The sequence below is a fragment of the Bufo gargarizans genome, chromosome 9, assembly GCF_014858855.1.
Source record: "Bufo gargarizans isolate SCDJY-AF-19 chromosome 9, ASM1485885v1, whole genome shotgun sequence".
NCBI classification, from domain to species: domain Eukaryota; kingdom Metazoa; phylum Chordata; class Amphibia; order Anura; family Bufonidae; genus Bufo; species Bufo gargarizans.
Window position 1 is genome coordinate 84,678,969 of NC_058088.1, and position 17,866 is coordinate 84,696,834.

Consider the following 17,866-nt stretch of genomic DNA (forward strand, 5'->3'; position numbering starts at 1 on the left):
GCTCCGTTTGAAGGAGCTCACGAGCGGACCCGAACGCCTCCGTCCAGCCCTGATGCAGTCTGAATGGAGCGGATCCGCTCAGACTGCATCAGTCTGGCGGCGTTCAGCCTCCGCTCCGCTCGCCTCCGCACGGACAGGCGGACAGCTGAACGCTGCTTGCAGCGTTCAGCTGTCCGCCTGGCCGTGCGGATCCGTTCAGACTTACAATGTAAGTCAATGGGAACGGATCCGCTTGAAGATGACACCATATGGCTCAATCTTCAAGCGGATCCGTCCCCCATTGACTTTACATTGAAAGTCTGAACGGATCCGCTCAGGCATCTTGCACACTTAGAAATTTTTCTAAGTTATTAATGCAGACGGATCCGTACTGAACGGAGCCTCCGTCTGCATTAATATGATCGGATCCGTTCAGAACGGATCCGATCAAGCGCAAGTGTGAAAGTAGCCTAAGAAAGACCAACTGAAAAAAGATTTTTAACCCCCAAAATGAGTAAATTACAATTATAAAAAAAATGCCCCTGAAGGAGTACATAGCCTTTAAGCTGTGATTACTGTGATGCAGACATGTTAGCTCAGGGATAAGGTTACTGGACTTTAGCAATGATACCACATAGAAAACTTAGTAAATTATAGGAGGTTAAATCTGGATCTTACCTCTCGACAAACAGCTGCAATCTGTCCTTCATCCATACACGTTTCTGTTACGACATCAGTCAAAGATCCCCCGGCCAGGTACTCCATCACTACCCAGAGCTCATCCCCAACCAGATAACTGCAGCGCAACAATCATACAGGCACAGTTAGAGCAGTGCAGTAAATGCACAGATATTACAGCATTTTACTGGTGTATCCTGCATGTTTTTTACTATGTATATTTAGTGTACAACTACATTGTTAGGCTCCTTTCACACTAGCTTTAGGCATGCTCCGGTTTTTGTCCGACCACCCCTCTGCATGTTTGCTGCGGCCGCATCTCCCGCCTGTCCCTATTATAGTGAATGGGCCGCACATGTGTGCAAGCGTTAGTACGGATCCGGCAGGCTGTTCCCCTGCCGGACAAGCCTAACGCCAGTGTGAAAGGAGCCTTAGCCAAAGCACCGAGAAGACATGTAAAAACTAGTGCAGCGTATATGATGTAACAAACATAAAACCCGCAATCTAATGCATCTTCGTACAGTTTACTACAAATCCCAGTTTTGCTTTGATGAAGCTCAAGGGCGCACATACCAGATACTATAATCTGACTCGCAGAGCTGTCGGCAGTTTTTGCATGTGGTTATAGTGGTCTCTCGGATGCTTTATGACCCTAGTAGCCAAATGGCCCTTTTATGTGCTGTTTTGGCCATGAGTAGTAATGTAACATGCAGCCCATACATATGGCAGAGATACAAATGTAGTCCTGTCTGTCAGCTCTCCTCCATCCCGTCATAGATATGGAAATCATCTCATTGAGGCACGGCCACTCACCTGTCTAAATAATTCACAATGTTAGGATTTTTATTTTCCCTCATGACCAAGATCTCATTAATAATTAATTCTTTTTTGGGCTGCTGTTGAAGGTTCATTTGCTTTATTGCTACCTGAGAGAGACAAAAGGGATAAGGAGCCTCATTAGCACATTGGATGCTTCCAGTTAAACGTAAAAATGGCAGACGAAAAAAACTGCCATAGAAAGGGCAAAATCCAGCCGCAAAATGGTGATGCTCAGACACGTTCACCACTTACCTCTTGTCCTGTAGCAATGTCTATAGCGGTGTACACTGTACCAGATGCCCTGTGCACAGACAAAATCAGACAGTAAGTCTTAAGAGGAATCCAGTTAAAGTATACACGTGTACATAAGTCGTAAAATACAGGGCCCCAAACACTGGCAAAAGCATTTAGTTCACAGACAGGGGTTCATCACCTATGATATCACTGGTACTACAGGAGGAGTGCCATGTATTTAGGCATTTCACATCCTTAGCTAATGATCGCTATACTGAAAGAAGCACAAGAGGTCATCTAACCACTTAACTGTTTCTTCGCCCGAGTCCAACTCAGGCAGTGGAGAAAGTAGCTTAAGATGCTGCTATCTCCTGAATGGTAGCAGCTAGAAACATGCAACTGGTCTTTTTTGAAAGCTGACAGTCCATGCTTTCCTACAAGTCCAAATACAGCTAAAGTCCAAGCAACAGAGGGGAAATCAATGTTAAAAATCGAGTCGGGAATAATCGCGGGTAAAACCTGCTTTTACGTTCACTTTCAGCTGCATTCTATCAGTGATATCTTCCCCTGTACTGCACATATTGCTGTCATTCTGTATTGTCTGAAAGCTTGGAATGTCAGCTTTCAAACAAGACCAGTTGCTACAATTCAGGAGATAGCAGCATCGAAAGCAGCCCTCTCCCCTCCAGTTAGCTACTTTTCCCAGTGCCAGATTTGGGCAAAACAGTTAGGTGGTTAAAGTGCATCTGTCAGCAGATTTGTACCTATGAAGCTGGCTAACCTGCTGCCTATGTACTTGGCAGCTGAAGGCATCTGTGTCGGTCCCATGCTCATATGTGCCTGCAATGCTAAGAAAAATGAGGTTTTAATATATGCAAATAAGCCTCTAGGAGCAACGGGTGAGTTTCCATTACACCCAAATTTTCAGCTTTCTCTGCAACAGCCGCGCCTACTCCCCTTTGATTGACAGCTCCAGACAGTGTAAATATCATCCCATCTGGCCCTGTCAATCAAAGTGCAGAGGGCGTGGCAGTTGAAGAGAGAGCAGAGCCTCTAGGTGTAAGGGCAACTTGCTCCTAGAGGCTCATTTCCATATATTAAAACATTTTTCTCAGCAGTACGGACACATATGGACATGGGACCAACACAGACGTCTTCAGCTGCCAAGTGCACATGTAACAGGTCAGCCAGTTTCATAGGGACAAATCTGCTGACAGATGCCCTTTAATAACCACCCAGGAGCAACAGAAGCTTGAAATCTCCCTCAATAGCACTTCTCCTGCACTGTTATAAAGCCTCTAATGTACAAACCAGATTTATACTGTACATGGACAGGTGCAATTCCTGTTACTGTACACAGCAAATTTTATTAGTTGCAATCTCCTTTTAGCCACTGGAGGGCAGTAAAAGGCCATATTAGACTGTAATATTTTATAAACTGACATCATACTCTGTCCCATTAGTGTTATGTGGCCTGTTATTTTAAGTGGGATCCCAGTAGTTGGACCCCTACTGATTAGAAAGTGACACGCCACTGTATGATGGGAGAATGAACCACAGCAGGCTTCAAGAAGTCTAGAAAAAGACCCCCTCATCTGAAGCAGATCGCCTGCTAGGATCATTGGGGGTGATTTACTAAGACATAGGTCTTAGATTTACCCCTGTGCTGCTGTGTGCCTAGTCATAAATTGGGCAAATCTAAGGCAAGCCCGGGCCCCCGGAGAGGAAAACTACTCCAGCCGGTAATGGAGTGTTTTTTTTTTGCCAACATTCACACCTGTTTCCAAGAGTAAATATTCGTAATTTGCCCAAGCATGCCCCCTCTCCAACTGCCGAACACAAAGTAAAATCCGGTGTGTGACAAAATATTGCCATACGGGCGGTTACAAAAAAGGGACTTGCGACTACTTTTATGACTAAAATAATCGCAAGCTCCTTAATAAATGACCCCCTATTACCTTTTGGCATTAACACACAAACAAGTTATTCATTCTTTGACCCACGCGAAGAACAGTAACAAGAGTATGCAGTCCTAATGAGCGGAACATACAAGTGTTGTGCATCACTGTGGGATGGGTCATTAGGGTGACGCCCTATGGTAGGTATAAGGTACTCAAGTTTGGAGTGAAACTTTACAAAATGTGATCAAGGAGAAAAAAAAATTGTGGTTTTCATGCCAAGCTTGGTTTCCTCTTGCGCTGTGCCTCGTCACAAATTTGGTTAATCCTCTGGCAGCTGTGCTCCTGGCGGGAAATCTATGACAGCCCCAGGCTGGAGTGGTTTATAGCCAACATGTACGTGTTTCCAGGTGTGCATGTTAGTAAATTTTACTGGGGCCCGAGTCAAGGCCCTGACACGTTCCCGTCCCACCCAACAATTGAAAACTTTTTGACACCAGCTGTGCAACTACATATGGTCTCACAGCCGTTCAAAATGGGGACTTGAGACTATTTTTACATCTAAGATAGTCGCAACTCCCTTGATGAATAATGCCCAGTATCTTATCTCTTGGACCACCTGTGGCAGCAGTTTCCAAGTGTGTATGCCACCCCTGTACCTCATCGATAAGGCACACAGTGATGTCATGGGTAAGGCTACTTTCACATCTGTGTTTTTGCTGAATCCATCATGGATCAGCAAAAACGCTTCCGTTAGAATAATACAACCGTCTGTATCTGTTCAGAACGGATCCGGTTGTATTATCTCTTTCAGTGCCATGACGGATCTGGCACTAAAACCCTCGTAAGTCAATGGGCGCCGGATCCATTTACTTTTGTGTCTTGATCAGTATCCCATGACGCACTCAAAAATGCTGCTTGCAGCGCTTTTCTGTCCGGCATGGGAACGTAACCAAACCGAACGGAATGCATTCTGGTGCGCTCAGTTCCGTTCAGTTTTGTGACCACTGACAATAAATGGGGACAAAGCTGAAGCCCTTTCCTATGACGGATCTCAATATCGGAAAGGAAAAACGCTTATGTGAAAGCAGCCTAATGAACACACTGAAGTCACAGCCCATGGGTAATGAAGTGCAGTAACAGTGGTGCAAGGATGACATCACAGTAGAAGGATAGTAAACACTGAAGTCTTAAAAAGGGATAGCGAGTGCAGTGATGTCACAGAACATGGAAATCTGCCTGGTAGGGGTCTAACTACCTGACGATCAGCAGTTTTATAGAGGCTCTGAAGTCAGAACTGCACAGTTCAATGCATTGACTAGTGGAGGGAACTGGTTACTGCAGCGCTGCTCCCATTGAAGTGAGCAACTCTGAAACAACTGATCAGCGGGGAAGGGGTTATCCAATGTCTCCAACAGCCCCCCCATGTGCCGGGCCCCTCGCAGGTAGTATATTTACCCCACTCCCATCACCGCCGCTGCTGCTTCTCCCTGTACACGGATGAAAACATCTGGTGTCGGGGGGGGGGAGCAGCCAATGGCAGGTAGGGACGGGGACGAGCCTCCCTAAGATCGCAGGTGACACTAGGGAGGCTTGTCCCCATTCCCGCCTGCCATTAGCTGCTCCCCCCCTGACACCAGATGTTTTCATCCGTGTACAGGGAGAAGCAGCAGCGGCGGTGCGGGGACCAGGAGGGGAGCGGGAAAAGTATACTACCTGTGAGGGGCCCAGCACATGGGGGGGCTGTTGCAGACATTGGATAAGTCTCGCCTCATGAGCATTATGGCAAGTGGCAATTTCCAACGTTACATAAAAATGTATAAAACTAGATAAAGCCATATGTTCTGAGCAGACAATAGAAAACCAGGGTCTTCCGCTTCTCTTTCAATGTCATATTGCTCATTCCGTTAACCCGTGTAGTGCAATTTCCCGTGCGGTGGTGCACAGATAAGAAGTCTACCATTTATCAGCCTCCCATCCTACCCATTATAATGCCCAAGGATTTCCTTCATCTACAAGACTGAAGCAGTAATTAAAGTGGAATCTCCATCCTGATCTCTGGGACTTCCTGATAAAAGGAGTCACATAATAGTCCTCATAATGACCGCGTCCTTTGCTGCACTATATGACCACACTGAAGGCCGGCTCTGTGCCGTCTTACACTGGATGAAGGCTCCCGGCTTTCTTGAATACATTATTTCTTATGGCTTTAATAACAAACAACCTATTTCCTATGGTCCAAGAGCACCGTAGATGAGGTGCTCTACATGGTGACATCTCTGCGGCTCTTAGTCTTCTGGAACAGACTCGATAAATCTGCTTCTAGATCAGCTCTAAATATACATCTTGGCGGTCTCACAAAACCTCATTACCTGCTTCACCCTGCCAAGACAGACTGCACAGGCAAAGCTCGAAGAAAGAGCTCGTCTGCTGTCAGATGATGCCGCATACAAGGCTAGACTGTAAAGGTTGCTCTATAGTGACCGATTCAGAATCAGCAGTCTGCAAATTTTCTGAATCATAGCAGAATCATAAATGCAGACAATTAGGGATAATGTGACCTGGTCATATACTGGTAAATTACAAGAATGAAAGCCTACCGTAGTAAGACATCTTATAATTCCAGTATTCTGCACTGATGCAAATAACTCCTTTAGGCTGAGTTCACACGGGCGAGATTTCCGCGTGGGTGCAATGCGGGAGGTGAACGCCCGCACTGAATCTGGACCCATTAATTTCTATGGGGCTGTGCACATAAGCTGTGATTTTCACGCATCACTTATGCGTTGCGTGAAAATCGCAGCATGCTCTATATATTGTGCGTTTATCACGCAATGCAGGACCCATAGCATGGTTGCTAGGTGACAGTCCATTCACTGTATTATTTTCCCTTATAACATGGTCAATACAGAATGCATAGTAGGTGGTCAATTGAGGGTTAAAAAAAAAAATATATATATTAACTCACCTTCTCCTCTTGATCGCGTAGCTGCCAGTCTCTTCTTACTTCTTTAATGATGAGCTGCCGGCTAAAGGACCTGTGGTGACGTCAGATCACATGGTCCAATCACATGATCCATCACCGTGGTGATGGACCATGTGCTCTGACGTCACCACAGGTCCTTTAGCCGGCAGCTCATCATTAAAGAAGTAAGAAGAGACTGGCAGCTACGCGATCAAGAGGAGAAGGTGAGTTAATTATTAAAAAAAAATTTAACCCTCAATTGACAACCTACTATGCATTCTGTATTAAGAATGCTATTATTTTCCCTTATAACCATGTTATAAGGGAAAATAATAACATCTACACAACACCGAACCCAAACCTGAACTTCTGTGAAGAAGTTCGGGTCTGGGTACCACAGTCTTTTTTATCACGCGCGTGCAAAACACATTACACCAGCGCGATAAAAACTGAACATCGGAACGCAATCGCAGTCTAAACTGACTGCAATTGCGTACCTACTCATGCAGGTTTGCCGCAATACACCGGGACGCATCTGGACCTAATCCGGACACGCTCGTGTGAACTCAGCCTTACAGTGGTACAGCAAGATGATGGTACACAGACATAGCAGGGCTAAAATAAACCCCTTAGTGACCAGCGCGTGTTCGGCCTTAATGAGATTTTTTTTCATTGTCGCCTTCCAAGAGCTAGAACTTCTATGAAGCAAAATGGGGGCTTGTTTTATGTCGTTTTTTATGGCGCCATTTTGGGGTACACATAACTTACTTATTAACTCTTTCTGGAAGAGGGATGAGGGAAAAAAAAATAGCAAAACTGCCACTGAGTTTTGCACTTTTATTTTCCAGCCTAAATGGCGATATAATTTTTATTCTCTAGGTCAGTACAATTGCAGCGATACTAAATACATATAGTTAAATTGCACAATAAAAAAACTTTTTTTTTTAAAGAAAAGGTTTTTGCATTACTGCATCCCAAGCCCAATAACTTTATTATTTTTATTTCTACGGAGCTGTGTGAGGGATTGATTTTTGTAGGATGGCTTATAGTTTTCACTGGTATCATTTTGGGTACATAACTTTGATCACTTTTTACTTTAATTTTTTTGCGTAGTGTGGGTTGCTACAGATGTAGCGATACCAAATAGGTGTAGATTTTAATTTTTGCAATGTTTTCCATAGGAAAGCATTTTCATTGGTAAAACGGTGTGCTTTTTTTTTTTTTTTTTTTTAACCATTTAAAACTCCTTAGACTGCACCATGATATACAGTAACTGTACAGCATGGTGCATGTAAGGGTTATAGACTATGGACACATTTTACATGGAGAAATATAACAATTTTGTTGTTGCAGAGTGTGCTTAACACCTTCACATAGCTGTATCTGCTGTTGCTTGTGACAGATCTGACAGCATTCCAGGTCCTCACAGCTCCTGGCTGTGTTCTTTCTGCTTTATTCTCCATTCCCTGTATCAGAGATATCAGCAGGAAGAGGAAGGACGTTGTACACAACAAATCAGAGATTGGAGAGGTGGAACATTTTCAGGGAGGAAAGATCACGACTGCATATTAGTGTGCAGAGAGGACAGCACCCAGTGAAGACTCAGCAGGGGTAAGATAGGGAAACTCACACACTTCTCAGCAATTTCCATAAGTCTCTCTCAGTATAAGGTTACATGCACACGAACGTATTTTGTTTCTGTGTCCGTTTTTTTTTTGTTTTTTTTGCGGATAGGATGCGGACCCATTAATTTTAATGCTGTCCGCATGAGTATGTCTGTTCCGTAGCCCCGCAAAAAAAATAGAACATGTCCTATTATTGTCCGTTTTGCAGACAAGGATAGGCATTGTTACAATGGGTCCGCAAAAAAAAAATTAAACGGATGGCATACGGATGCATGGAGCCTAAGGGTACTTTCACACTTGCGTTGTTAGATTCTGTCAGGATCCGGCAATCTGTATGCAAACAGATACTATTTGTAGACGGATCAGTCTCACAAATGCATTGCAATACCGGATCCGTCTCTCCGATTGTCATCTGGAAAAACGGATCCGGTATTTATCGTTTTCACATTTTTAAAGGTCTGCGCATGCGCAGATTGGGAAACCGGATCCGTTTTTTTCTGGATCACTTGGGGCCGGATCCGGAATTAAATGCATTTCTGTCAAGTGTTCAGGAGTTTTATACGGAGAAAATACCGCAGCATGCTAGACAGAAATTTTTATATACTCACCCTTGGCCAATCTTTTCAAACCTTGTGTACTTCTTTTTGGGATCACCCACACTTACAATGCTTCCTGCAGACAAACAATATAAAAAAAATATATTAAAAAAAAGTATAACTAAATGGATAAATGGTATCACTGATTCTGTATCTTTACATTTCGTATTGAATCACAAAAACAGACAAACATCAGTTTCTGTTTTTCCCCAAAATTATACAAAATCTTTAAAGGCTATGTACACCTTTGAGGGCAATTTTTTATTACTGCATTGTACTCATTTTGAGCTAAAAATGATTTCTTAAATTGGTCTTTATTAAAAAGATGGCATCCTTTTTTCTGTACAGAGCTGACATGCTCTAGTGCAGGGGTGGCCAACCTTACAGACACAAAGAGCCCCCCCAAAAAAATATGACTACCAGGAGCCACAAGCTATACATTTACACGAGTCACCGATTTTATTTTATTTTTTCATCTCATCTGAGGTCTGATAAAAATATTTTCTTCTTATTTTTCATTAGCAGAGAAAAAAGAAAAAATATATTTTCCATTATACCTCAGTTCAGACTCCCAAGTCAGATCTCCAATCCTCATCTGACCTAAAATAAGATCCCCAAACCTCATCAGACCTTCAAATCAGATCCCCAAAATAAGACTCCAATGCTCGGATCAGAGAACACAAATCAGACTACCAGTGTCAGAACCTCAGTGCTCATATCCCCCCCCCCTCCCCGATGATCAGATCGCCCCCCCCCCCCCATCCCCCCCATTGTTCAGATCAGGACCCCTTCATGCTCAGATCAGGACCCCCATGCTCGTTCTATAATAAAAATAAAAATCTGTTCCCTCTCCTGATCAGGCACTGGGCTCCTGCTCGGGCACCTGCTACTCTGCAGGTCTGACACGCTCTCCACTGTGACCTGATGAGCACAACGTCAGGTCATAGTGCGTGACTCCACGTACTACATTCTCACACTTTGCATCAGGACGTAGTGGAGAGTGAGCTGGAGCTGCAAAGTAGCAACAGTGCCCGATCAGGAAAAGAGATCTGTGCATGGGGTGGAGAGTGAGCCGCCTGACTGCTTCCTGGCTTAACAGCTAGAGCCGCACTTGAAGAAGCAAAGAGCCGCCTGCGGCTCAAGAGCCACGGGTTAGCCACCCCTGCTCTAGTGGCACCCTTTGGATTTTCTGTCTTTTCCATCAGACCAGGAGCTGACAGGCTCCTCATCTTTGCTCTCTGACCTCCTAAACACTCATTATAGCTCAGTTCTTATGTTACTGATAAGTATAAGTGTTTATGACCTCTCAGTAGTTTAGAGATAAGGGCTATTAGATGAGCCGCACAAAGTGAAAGTGAACGTACCAGTCACACAGCTAGAAAAACAGTTTAGGGGAACCTGTCATCAACTTTATGATGCCCATACTAACGACAGAATAAAGTAGAGAGACAGGCGAGTTGATTTCAGCAGTCTGATTTTTAAAAGTTAAAAGTAAGTGGTTGCCAAAAACCAACATCACAATCCTTGCAGACTGGGCCTGGAAAAGAGTCCCGGCCACCTGAGAAGAGTCCTGGTTATCCATGAATTCCTGCTCTCCTGCCCACCTGCTGATGGCTGACAGTCTTCTACCTAGTTTCCTCCCTTTCTCTCTAGGACAGAACTGCCAATCATCAGCAGGTGGGTGAGAGAGCAGGAGATTATGTATAACCAGGACTCTTCTCAGGTAGATTTGACTCTTTTCTAGGCCTGGGCTGCAATGATTATGATGTTGGTTCTCAGCAACCACTTACTTTTAGCTCATGATTGACACATCGCTGAAATCAGCATTTCTGTCACTATTTCATGCTGCCCTCAGTGAGATCAGCATAAAGTAGATGACAGGTTCCCTTTAACCCTTTGTGACAAAACGGCTCAATATTTTTAGTAAAGGACAAATGAAAAAATGATTTTTAGCCCAAAATTTGTAAAGTGCAATCATAAAAAAATTGCCTCCCAAGGTGTACATAGCCTTTAACACAGCCAAACCTGAGATAATGCATGAGTTGTCAATAGGAGAGCCCAGGAAGCCACAGCTAGAAACCTCTAGTAGACACCTTATCCTTCCAAGGACCCAATGGACTGAGCATGTTGGAGACATCTGCCACTGAGGTACAGTTGGGAGGCCCCCATACACATTAGATGATTGGGCATTCTCACCGAAATTGGATGGTATGGTTGACATACTTCTGGTGTTGGTGTGTAGGGCCATCTTAAGTCTTTATCACCTGATTGTCCAGCAGCAAGAGACAATCATCTCTCCCACCAAACATCACAAATTAACAGTGACTCTTATAGGAGGACAGGTGGCAGGATGGATGCAGCTCATAGCACTGAGGATCATTAATCAATCAATAGTCCATCCATCCCATACTGCTATAGAATGCACTGTATACATGCACTGAAAGGGACAGCTTATAGGAAAACTATTAATGCCCACACTCGTTATCATTAGTTCTTAAAGGGGTTGTATAGAATTAGAAAAACAAGGCTGCTTTCTGATGAAAACGGAAGACAGCACAACTTTAGAGTGGCATGACAGTCATGCGCAAAATCATTGACTCTTATTTTACTTTTTTCTTATTTTTAAATGATTTTTTATTTTTTTTGTACAGTAACTGTCCTGCACTGCAGCCTTCACAGAACCCCACAATACAAGTAAAGGCACGTTTACAGCAATTTCTTATATTGTGCGCTTGCCATTCCCACAGCCATGAAGAACAAATGAGCAGGCCTCCAGTTGTCATTACAGGAGCTAAGGCCCTATTCACAAGACAGATGTCGCTGGCAGAAATCCTTCCGGTTTCTGCTGCAGTTTTTCAATGTGAATGTTGCAGACCTGCTCGCGATTTAGTCCCACCGACTGCTCCATGGTGCGAAATTCATGCCAAAAAGCTCAGTCTGAACAGGGTCTAACATTGTTTGGGCAAAAATGTTCTACAGAGCAGGAAAAAAGTGCCATTCAAGAACGCTCCCCCTGTAAACTCGTTGGCCATCGTCCCTGTTGCACACACAGATCCTGCTTGTGAATAAAGTGGCCCAGTAGTACAGAATTATGTCATGTCTGATCGGATAGCTCTTTTATAGTAAATAAAACTATAGGAATATGCATTTTCATTTAATAACATCATTATTTATTTCTTCCTAAGCTCTAATACGGGACACAGGAAATGGGCACATGCAAATCCACAGTTTGTCCTGAAATCTGCGTTAAATTGCAGCATGATTTAGAAAAACCACATTTCATGTGTATTATAATTCTGTATGACGCAGAGCTAGAGCAAAATTACACAATGTGGTGCGGATTCACCAAGAATTTCACCCTTTCTATACGGAAATTTGTGAAATTCGAAACAAATCCACTACAGTTTGAGAATGCTGTAGAAAATCTTGTAGCATGCCGCTTAATTCTTACAGAAAACGTGTGCACCATGTGGAGGCATGTTTAAAATCCCCTTCACTTGCCTTGTGCTGCAATCTGCTGCGGATTTTACCTCCACAATTCTGCAGGTAAAATCAGTGTGAGCTCTTCCTTAGGCCTCATGCACACGGCCGTTGTTTTGGTCCGCATCCGTTGCTCCGTTCCGTGGTCCGCAAAAAAAAAATATAACCGGTCCTATTCTTGTCTGCGTTTTGCGGACAAGAATAGGCAGTTATATTAATGGCTGTCCGTGCCGTTCCGCCAATTGTGGAATGCACACGGACACCATCCGTGTTTTGCGGGTCCACGGTTTGCGGACCGCAAAACACACAACGGTCGTGTGCATGAGGCCTTACTGTGTTGAGATCTGTGAAATGTTCCTGCCTATTTTGTCTTTTCTTAGATGAGAGTCTTTTGGAAATATAAATATGACCTTGTGCCCAGGAAAACATACTTAATTTCTCCAGGATTTCTTCATCTGTCATCTTGGATTTTTTGCGTTGCCGGTCGGTATTCCTGTACAAAGTGCTCGTGCTTGAGTTTTCTGGTTGGGTGGTTACTGGGGAAGTCGAGGCCTCTTTAGCTGGTACAGGTACAGCTACTGGTTCAATTACAGACCGCGTATAAATCTGCATGAAAATAAAAATATACACTTTTTAACTGAAAATAATAGTAAAGGAAGCAATTTAAAATGTATTAATGTGAAGAGAGCATATGCAAAGCAGGAGGTTTATAAAGTAGAGATAAGCAAACTGATTTGTCTCATCAGCATTTTCTGCTGCTTCAATTATCCGAGCAAGGGCACGGGCTCGGCTTCGGCACAGGAGCCACTATCTGAAAGGGTAGCCGCGCCTGCAAAGTCGCTGCGCCAAAGCAGAGCTTCTACCTTTGCTCTGCTAACTTAAGCAGCAGCGCAGGCAGTAAATTGTCAGGGCCAGGGTAAATGTCCGGCCATGTCAATCTAGCGGCAGGTGGGCGCTTCTTCAGCAGGACGTCTGTCCTTCCCACAGGTGCGGAAGTTCTGCTAAGATCAATCAATTCGCTCACCTCTAGTATACAGTATTTGCTCAGCACAGTATGTGCTGATGTTGCCACAAAGCAGGTACAATACGAAGAAAGAGAAACACATTACAGGTAGGTAATACTTTGAAGTTTAGGAGAACGACTCCTCATTACAGAGGACCTGTCACCTCTCATGACATGTCTCCTACTTCCCCATGTAATAAAAATTCTGGAACATCTATTCTTAGGGTCCATTCACACGTCCTGTTTTTTTTCATCCTGAAAAACGGTCCGTTTTTTGCGGATCCGTTGTTCCTGAAAATGTTTCCGTATGTCATCCGTTTTTTGCGGATCCGCAAAAAACAGGAACATGTATACATTTCAATAATCAAATAAAGTTGTTTGGATTTCTTTGAAAAAAAATTGAAAAAAAAAAAAGATTTGTTATGTGTTTCCAGGAACGGAATCCGCAAAAAACGGATGACATACGGAATGACATCCTAATGTCATCCGTTTTTTGCGGATCCATTGACTTTGTATTGTACCAGGATCCGATTTTTCAGGACAAGAATAGGACATGTTTTATATTTAAACGGACATGCGGAACGGAACAACGAAAACGGACAGCACACATTGTGCTGTCCGATTTTTTCCAGGACCCATTGAAAATGAATGGGTCCAGATCTGGTCCTGATCTGTTCCTGAAAAAACGGAACAGATCAGGAAAGAAAAAACGGACGTGTGAATGGACCCTTAGTCTAAGTCTTTGTTGTGCCATTTTTCTAGAAGTTTATGAATGAATTGCTAGCAGTCTGCAAGATAGGTCCATCTGGGTGTTACCAGTTTGGGGGATGTCCATGTACAGTCTGCACCGATTGCATAGTGCAGACTGTGCAGGAACAGCCCACCAACTGGTAACCCCAAAATGGACCTTTATTGGAGACTGCTGGCAATTCATTCATATACTTCTAGAAGGAATAAAAGAGAAATGGCATAACAGCGTTACATTAAATGATGCTCCAAGATTGATCTCACATGACAGGAGAGGTGGCAGGTCCTCTTTAAGGCAAACATTTTACTTTTAGGTTTTAAACCTAAAGAAGATGGATATTTACAGCATAAAAAAAGCTGACAAAAGTTCTGAAATGCCACCAGTGGCCTCTGAACATCATCGTTCACATACTCGACATAAGGAAACGTGGTGGGAAATGTATTACTGGGATGTACGGTATATGTATTTACCAGGAAGCAGCAAGGGAAAAGTGTCTGTATGTTAATGGTCTTTATAATAAAAGCAGCCTAATCCCTAGATATTACCAAGCAGCTTTTCTCGGGTGTATCGGCCTATAGTTTGGGTTGAACTCTGCAATAGATCATTTCGTATAGCTCATATATAAAACGCCTTAAATAGACCAATTCGCAAACCCTTCTGCCTGTAAGACATTCCCACAAGAGCAGCTATTCGTATGCTGAAGTATCTCTACATTGTATGTATGCTTCTTTGTTTACTCTGACAACACATTGCACTTGAGTGGTGGACCACCTTTAAGATTATTTTACAGGCATTAGTACTTATTTTATCCGAATATATTACCAAAGTGTTTAGCTTTATATAGGAATGATAAAATCCTGAAAATAATGCACATTGGATTTATGGGCACAATAAACATGTAAGAGGCTGCGGTGAGTAGAAACTCCCCTAGAGCTGAAAGCTGTATTCTGCTCTGAAGGCCTGGGGGTGTCCATTCACAACAGCTGACCTTGTGGGACCCACGAACCGAGAAGGGGTCGTCCAAATACAATACATCTGTCTTAAAAGTGATGTTGTGCATGCTGGTCCATATGAAAAGGTATACAGCTACTTATTAGGAATTTAATTTTCTTGTATTAGTACACTGGATCAGTTTTGATAATTTAGCCGACACTACAGATCAAGCTTCAAGAATTAAAAAGACCCACCTGCTCCTTTAACCACGATGTAATCCCATTAGTTGCTTACTGTTAGCTGTGAAAGGCAGCCAGCCGTCTCTAGGGGGGGGGGCAGCCAGCCGTCTCTAGGGGGGGGGGGCAGCCAGCCGTCTCTAGGGGGGGGGGGGGCAGCCAGCCGTCTCTAGGGGGGGGGGGGGCAGCCAGCCGTCTCTAGGGGGGGGGGGGCAGCCAGCCGTCTCTGGGGGGGGGGGGCAGCCAGCCGCCTCTAGGGGGGGGGGGCAGCCAGCCGCCTCTAGGGGGGGGCGGCAGCCAGCCGCCTCTAGGGGGGGGGGGCAGCCAGCCGCCTCTAGGGGGGGGGGCAGCCAGCCGTCTCTAGGGGGGGGGGGGCAGCCAGCCGTCTCTAGGGGGGGGGGGCAGCCAGCCGTCTCTAGGGGGGGGGGGCAGCCAGCCGTCTCTAGGGGGGGGGGGCAGCCAGCCGTCTCTAGGGGGGGGGCAGCCAGCCGTCTCAGGGGGGGGGGCAGCCAGCCGTCTCTGGGGGGGGGCAGCCAGCCGTCTCTAGGGGGGGGGGGCAGCCAGCCGTCTCTAGGGGGGGGGGCAGCCAGCCGTCTCTAGGGGGGGGGCAGCCAGCCGTCTCTAGGGGGGGGGGCAGCCAGCCGTCTCTAGGGAGGGGGGGGCAGCCAGCCGTCTCTAGGGAGGGGGGGGCAGCCAGCCGTCTCTAGGGAGGGGGGGGGACAGCCAGCCGTCTCTAGGGAGGGGGGGGCAGCCAGCCGTCTCTAGGGGGGGGCAGCCAGCCGTCTCTAGGGGGGGGGCAGCCAGCCGTCTCTAGGGGGGGGGCAGCCAGCCGTCTCTAGGGGGGGGGCAGCCAGCCGTCTCTAGGGGGGGGCAGCCAGCCGTCTCTAGGGGGGGGCAGCCAGCCGTCTCTAGGGGGGGGCAGCCAGCCGTCTCTAGGGGGGGGCAGCCAGCCGTCTCTAGGGGGGGGCAGCCAGCCGTCTCTAGGGGGGGGCAGCCAGCCGTCTCTAGGGGGGGGCAGCCAGCCGTCTCTAGGGGGGGGGGCAGCCAGCCGTCTCTAGGGGGGGGGGGCAGCCAGCCGTCTCTAGGGGGGGGGGGGGCAGCCAGCCGTCTCTAGGGGGGGGGGGGGCAGCCAGCCGTCTCTAGGGGGGGGGGGGCAGCCAGCCGTCTCTAGGGGGGGGGGGCAGCCAGCCATCTCTAGGGGGGGGGGCAGCCAGCCGTCTCTAGGGGGGGGGGGGGGGGGCAGCCAGCCGTCTCTAGGGGGGGGGCAGCCAGCCGTCTCTAGGGGGGGGGCAGCCAGCCGTCTCTAGGGGGGGGCAGCCAGCCGTCTCTAGGGGGGGCAGCCAGCCGTCTCTAGGGGGGGCAGCCAGCCGTCTCTAGGGGGGGCAGCCAGCCGTCCCTAGGGGGGGCAGCCAGCCGTCCCTAGGGGGGGCAGCCAGCCGTCCCTAGGGGGGGCAGCCAGCAGTCTCTAAGGGGGAGGGGGGGGGGGGGGGGAGACCCTTGAATTTAGAATAGCTGCAGCTCACAACTTTGTAAGACTAGACTGCTATAGAAGACAACTAAAATAAATATGTGCCACAAGATTTATCTTGTATTTAGAAACTCCTGCTTGAAGGCAGACTGCTATGTGACAGTCATTTACAGTAGGAACAATGAGGCCCTAAGGTGTTTGATGAGTTATCCACATGAACATCATAATCATTATTTACAACCTGGAAAAAAGGATTCTTACAGATTTTGTATGTTCAGGACGTGGGGCTATTACAGGTGGGGGCTCATCCTCCTCTTCTTCCTCTTCTTCATCCTCCTCCTCGGAGACAGGAGGGGCTAGAGGGGGCTCTGATGCGGTCTTTGTATTCTGCAATAGAAGTGATGAAATAAAGAGGTCAATGTGCTGTTCTCTTTGCTTCTGGCTGTGACCAAGTAAACGGAGCAATAAAAAAACAGCTCCTTCTATGCCCTCCGCTGAAAACAGTACACCAATTAACTGCGGCATCCTTAAAAAGTACCCATCATCATGGACTTCTTAATTACTATTACTGTATTAGGGTCAGAACTGTGTCTACAACATACAGGGTCCCAAATCTACTGAATTGAAGCAGTATACTTCCATAATTAGATGAGCAGGGAATTCAGAGCTAAATTAGAAGTCTACCTACTGAAGGCTCACCAAATCGGACATCCATAAACTTCTAAGGTATGCCTCTGATTTCATATGGAGGTATAGTATACAGAAGAAAGTGTGATATCCTTCATCAGACATAGTATTGCGGTGCTATTCTCCCACTCATATGGCACTGTACAGATCACTATATAGCACCACAAGTAGTGCCTATGGTTCTGTACTCCAGCAAGTTGGGCGGTACAATTTTAGAGGCTACTGTAGAATGCCCAGAGAGACCACTGCACAACACTCTCCGAGGATCATGACCGTACCATCATCTTACAACTATAATTACACCGTTCAGAGAGCAGGAGCGTCTCTTCACACGCTACGTCAGATCGGACAAGAGAATACACATGACACGAGGAGCGCTGGTCTTGGAATTAGATTGCTCTTCAGTAAATGCTTTGTATTAGCCCTGCAGATAGTCGGCCAGATCATTACTAACAAGCATTCTTAGGAACACTCATCAGCGATATATATACCTGTATAAAAGTGCCTCTCGTTTCTC

The 17,866-nt window shown here is 46.0% G+C and overlaps 1 protein-coding gene across 2 annotated transcripts in view; it reads right to left on the bottom strand.

Annotated features, from left to right (window-relative positions):
* Nucleotides 1-17,866, bottom strand: part of PAK3 (p21 (RAC1) activated kinase 3) — a 181,718-nt gene that overhangs the window by 13,061 nt on the left and 150,791 nt on the right. For both annotated transcript variants that reach the window (XM_044268880.1, XM_044268878.1), the window contains exons 6-11: nt 16,924-17,049; nt 12,706-12,880; nt 8,807-8,870; nt 1,729-1,777; nt 1,471-1,583; nt 658-775 (exon numbers count right to left, since the gene is read on the bottom strand). In XM_044268880.1, coding sequence (XP_044124815.1) covers nt 658-775; nt 1,471-1,583; nt 1,729-1,777; nt 8,807-8,870; nt 12,706-12,880; nt 16,924-17,049 — 645 coding nt within the window. The remainder of the gene's footprint in view (nt 1-657; nt 776-1,470; nt 1,584-1,728; nt 1,778-8,806; nt 8,871-12,705; nt 12,881-16,923; nt 17,050-17,866) is intronic.